Below are 5587 nucleotides of genomic sequence, written 5' to 3' on the forward strand. Positions count from 1 at the left end.
AAATTTAGAAAATTATTTTAGGAAAGATTTTTCACTAAACGTAATTCAATTTCTCTTCTTCTATATTTTTTTTCTTGCATTCAAAAATAGTCAAAATAGAGAATGTGAAATATCTTCATTTCTCGTTCCAACTTATTAAATATTTGACCTTATTTGCACTTCAATTTTTTTTGGAGGGGCTTGTGACTATAAATATTCTCCATGGGAGGTTATTCTAAAATCTATAGTGTAGTAAGAATATCTTTCTCATTAGAAGTTTCCTTTTAATACAAAAGACTTAAACTCAAGATATTACTTAAGGAAAATCAAGTATATATCACCTAACAAACCATTAACTAGTATATGGAACATCAAAACTATATCTTTCCTAAAATATTTCTTTAAAATTTAGAAGAAAAAACCATTCATTTCTTACACAATAAAACCTAGACAAATAATTATTCTAGGTTTGAAAGTACAAGTTACACAAAGAAATAAAATAATTTTTTTATCTAGCATTTAAAAGTGAGATAGTTACATCATTAATTGAAGATGTTTGTCTTGTAGAAGATTGTTCCCCTTCATTAGAGACCTTTTTTAGTAAGAATCCAGGTTCTTTTGGTTGAGGTAAATCAATTTCACTACTTAACATTACAACTACAGAGGACATGTTTGGCCTATCTTCAGGATGATGTTGTAGACATAAAAGACCAATTTGAATGCATCGTATTGCTTCAAGTATATTACACGAGTTTTCCAAATAAGCATCAATAAATTCCATCGGGTTGCCTTCTCTCCACCATCTCCATGCCTACATTGATTCAATACAATTGTTATCAATTGCTTTATTATAGAAAAAAAAAATTGTTGTGTTACTCACATGGGCAATAATATTATTATCGTCATCTTTGTAGGTAAGTGCTTTGTTTTTCTTTCCACTAACAATTTCTAGTAATAAAACACCAAAACTGAATGCATCTGACTTTGTAGAGAATAACCCATCACTTGCATATTCAGGTGCCATATAACCGCTGAAAGGAAGCTCAAAATAATGAATTTTGCATTTCATTAATCATTGTTAAACTTTAGAATTAATAATAATTGATGATATACTTACTACGTCCCAACTATTCTACTTGTATTCCCTTCAACTTGATCACCTCCACACATTCTTGCCAAACCAAAATCTGAAATCTTTGGGTTCATGTCATTGTCTAACAAAATATTACTTGCTTTTAAATCTCTATGTATAATTCTTAATCTAGAATCTTGATGGAGATAAAGCAGACCCCGAGCAATTGCATTTAAGATTTTAAATCGCATAGCCCAATCTAATTCTTTTCTTTTAATTGAATCTGCAAAATTTTCCAAAAGTTTGTTAGTGTTTGCTATTCAAAATGACCTAAAAATCAAATCAAACTTTTCTTAAGTTGGCTATCAAGTTTTTCCAAAATATACTTACCAAAAAGAAATGAATCAAGGCTTTTGTTGGGCATGTACTCATAAAGTAACATTCTCTCTTCTCCTTCAAGGCAACAACCAAGAACCTTAACAAGATTTCGGTGCTGAAGTTTTGCACACAATATAACTTCATTCTTAAATTCTTTCAATCCCTGTCGAGAACTACTTGAAAGTCTTTTCACTGCAATCTCTTGTCCATCTAACAAAGTACCCTAAATTTTGATCAAAGTAAAAATTTGATACATTATTAAATTATTAGCTTTCTATAGCCTTATTAAAATTAGGATGAAAATTTACCTTATACACGGGGCCAAAGCCACCTTCACCAAGCTTATTGTTATCTGAAAAGTTATTGGTTGCATTGGCTATTGTAGCAAAATCAAAGAAAGGAAGCTCTAAATCTTCTTGTTTTTCTTCATCTATCTCTTCGGTTGAGTTGGTTCTTTCTATTTTAACATTAATTTATTGAATGAGATCAGTTCCATTTTTTCTTCAAATAAAAAACAAAAAACTTTGAATGAAAAGTCATAATCAAAGGTAATGTACTCCGATCATAAATGAAATGTTAACAAATCAAACCATATGCATGTGTACATATCTAGACACACACTTAATTAGGGATGTTTATTGATCGAATTCTTAAAAAATTCAAATCAAACCGAACCAATTCATTTTATAAAAGTGGATTGATTAATCAATTTATTTTTTATAAAGTGAATCAATTCAATTTTTTAAAAATATGGATCAATTTTATTAAAATTGAATCAATTCGATGTGGTATGATTATCTATTTATATCCATATATGGATTAATTTTTTAAGAAAAATCGAATCAAATCAAACCAATCTACTTCATTAAAAATAGATCAAATAATTGAATTAATTTTGAAAAGTGAATTGATTTAAATTTTTTTCCCAAAATAAATCAGTTTGAATCAATTTCAATTTTTTTTCATACCCTTATGCACACTAAAAAACAAGGAAATGAATAATATCCAATATCATAATCATGGATATCCTTTTAACCTAATTAAAAATATTATATCTTGACCTATAATAGCATAAAGCCAGAGTTTATAGTTCAAACCATAGTGCATAAAAATATATTCCAATTTATCATGTTCAATTGTTCTTTATACCAAACATGGATAAAACCCCACCGAAAGCCATGAAGAACTCAATAAACAAGTAAAAAGTAACAGATAAATTTCTTTATATTGTTGAAATTGCCCGAAATGTTTAACTGCATAATGTTCTGTTTCAGATAATTAATGCAAGTGTTCAATCAAATTATCAAACTGATTTTAGACTCTTAGTGAACTAAAAAAAATAACTTTATGGCTTACAAATTTACCTCTCCACTTCTTTTTGTTCTTGTACAAGTAGGTGAACGCCAACATCATCATAATGACCCCAAAAACAGTGAGTGTAACTGCCAAGACAACCTTCCTCCGATGGCCATGTTTAGCATCTGCATTATTATTTATAACTTGATAAAAAAACATGAAACACAAAAGATTTGTGGTTGTCAATTCTCAAATAAAAGCAATATCCATCTAATTAACACAATAGAAATTAAAGTTAGAAGAGTATCATTGTCTTTACCTATATCTGTTGTAGCCATTCGAACATATAAATCTTGCCCACTATGAGAAACTCTCAAGTCAAGAAGATCACCAAACCAAACAGAACAACCTTCTTTACTAATGTCCAAGTTTGAATAAGCCGTGCAAGAACAATTTTCCATGCATTTGGCCTTGCAATCATCAAGTGACATACTTTGATTAATCCAAGAACGTGTAGTATCTGGCAACTTGGCCCCAACAATTTTTCTAAACCCATCTTTGTTTTTCACCTTGCAACTCCACGCTTCACTGCGCACACACCCTTGTGACCAATCCGTGGCATTCCAATGTTGCGGTGACTTTGGCTCGAACCCCTCCAAGCATTGGCACATAGGAGACCCATCAATGAAGCAATTCCCGTTTGGGCCACAAACGTTGTAAAAATCACAATTGTCTTGTGGTAAGGACTGATACACACTCCATGTTTTGGTTTGAGGAATCCACGTGAGGCGTTGACGAAGATAAATGGATTGGTTCATAACAACTAGGGAAACCACAGAACTGTTCTTGAGTGTGTATGAGTAATACACCTCATTTCCATCGTTGATGAATTCGTAATCATAAAGAGGGTTGGTCCTCAACCCAAATATTCCTGTGGAACGAGACCCAGTCCATGGTCCACTCCTGTAGAACTCAACAGAGTCTTTCCATATTACCTAATATCACATTTTAGTTATGTGTATTTAGAACGGTGATATGATATATATATTTACATAACTAATTATTCAACCCGTTAAATTTATATTTTGCGATTATATTTCACAATTTCATATATTTTATCATTCAACTTATAAAATTGCTGATATTTTCATTCAACTTTTAAATTTTTATATTTTTTTTCTATTTTTTTAAAATTTTGCATTTTTTGCTACTCTTCTTTTAATATATTGACTAACATTGTACATTGATTATTAACCTGAGACATTAATTATTGACATAACAAGTTAATGCTAATCGTTGATATATATTGCTAATATGGTAAACGTATAACATAATATAATGTGTCACCTCATCAATAAATATAAATATTAACAATTAATATCATGTCAACAGTTAGTATATCACTATCAAGTAATCAACTCATGGGATGCAAAATTTTAAAAAAAAATTATAGTAAAATGTGCAATTTTGAAAGTTAATTTGATAACAAAGTTTAGAAAATCATGAAATGAGCAAAATAATAAGTGCAATCATTATAAAGGTGATCAATCAAGTTATTTAACATATAATTACACAAAAATGATTTATAAAAAGATATTAAAAATATAATTTCATTAATTTTATCTATTGTTTAGATACAACTTAGAAGAATTTTTGCAAACTTCTCAATTAAAAATAATTATTTATTTTTAATAAAAATATCCTAAAATTACTTATAATAACTTTATCGAAACATACTCACTAGAATCTAAATCAATACCATATCTAACGTATTAGGCAAATTAAAGTATTAGTGTTGATAAGGAAATTACCATTTCAGGATTGACGCCAGGAACTATACCTTGAACAAAGTCTCCAGAAGATGGGTCATCCCAATTCCTCCACGAAACAAGACGTCGATTAAGACCCTTTTTCAGGTCCCATCCTAGCTTCATTCCGGATAACAAAGTATCACAAGGATGGTCAAAGCTTTGCCATAGAAAACCCTCTTCCATGTTGCTATTGCCACCCTTTTCATCTCTAATCACCAAGTTTCCCGTGTCTAGGAGCTGCACAATTGGACTCGAAATCGAAACCTTTGGTGCTGATGTCGTGTTTGTTGACCAAACAAGAGAGTTGTTCTTGCTGAGAAGCATGAGGGTACCCTCTTTGGTTAGAATCAACGAGGTGGAATTGTCTTTGATGGGGTTGTCACGGTTGGCAACCCAAACAACCCTTATAACGGGAATATTTTTGTACCATATTCCAACGTAACGATTTCCAGAACTACCGGGAGTGAAGAAACCCATCTCAAAGGTTGAATCATTGGAAATTATAGTGTTGCCATCGTGAAGTGGTTGAGACAGAGTGATTGAATCAGAAGCAGAAGAAATTTGACACAAAAACGATAATAATAGATTAGAAATAACAAGCATAGGAGGAAGAATTCTTAGAATTGGCATTTTGAAGTGAATTTTGCATATCACCAAGAAATTAGAGATGATACCATACCACTAAGAAGAATTGATATTAGGTGGTATAGTGTTGACAATATGAAATCATTAAAGGTAAAGGAAATTCTGATAGAAGGACTTTGTCAAAAAATGAAATCTGGACCCCATTCATATTTGAATTTGAGTATTCTACTATATATTATGAGTATATATGGACAATAATTGAAGTGTTCATTTATTTCAAATATCTCTGAATCCCAGTCTACGCACGGCACAAGCATTTGTTGTTATATTGTCAACGATGGAAATGGAAAACGAAAGTAGCACTAAAGAATGTGAACAAGGTGACGGCGTCAGCATATCGATCATTCTTCATTAAACGTTTACTATTGAGCTTGACCTTTAACGCATTTGGTGGTCTTCAACAACC

General features: G+C 30.9%; 1 protein-coding gene across 3 annotated transcripts; it reads right to left on the reverse strand.

Moving 5' to 3' along the window:
• Nucleotides 1-230: 230 nt before the first annotated feature.
• Nucleotides 231-5379, reverse strand: LOC109805149 (G-type lectin S-receptor-like serine/threonine-protein kinase At4g27290). 3 transcript variants are annotated; one of them, XM_020367141.3, is made up of 8 exons: nucleotides 4537-5360; nucleotides 3045-3720; nucleotides 2794-2910; nucleotides 1738-1886; nucleotides 1442-1652; nucleotides 1097-1334; nucleotides 860-1010; nucleotides 231-790 (listed from the first exon to the last, which is right to left on the reverse strand). In XM_020367141.3, exons 1-8 carry the CDS (start codon nucleotides 5164-5166, stop codon nucleotides 488-490), a joined length of 2475 nt encoding a protein of 824 aa, XP_020222730.1. In that variant the 5' UTR covers nucleotides 5167-5360; the 3' UTR covers nucleotides 231-487. The 3 variants fall into 3 exon arrangements, with proteins under 3 accessions (XP_020222730.1, XP_020222729.1, XP_020222732.1); XM_020367140.3 differs by having other exon boundaries at nucleotides 2794-2928; XM_020367143.3 differs by lacking the exon at nucleotides 860-1010 and having other exon boundaries at nucleotides 650-790; nucleotides 2794-2928; nucleotides 4537-5379.
• Between the last annotated feature and the right edge of the window lie 208 nt (nucleotides 5380-5587).

Source organism: Cajanus cajan, chromosome 8 (assembly GCF_000230855.2).
Source record: "Cajanus cajan strain Asha chromosome 8, NIPB_CcT2T_4, whole genome shotgun sequence".
NCBI classification, from domain to species: domain Eukaryota; kingdom Viridiplantae; phylum Streptophyta; class Magnoliopsida; order Fabales; family Fabaceae; genus Cajanus; species Cajanus cajan.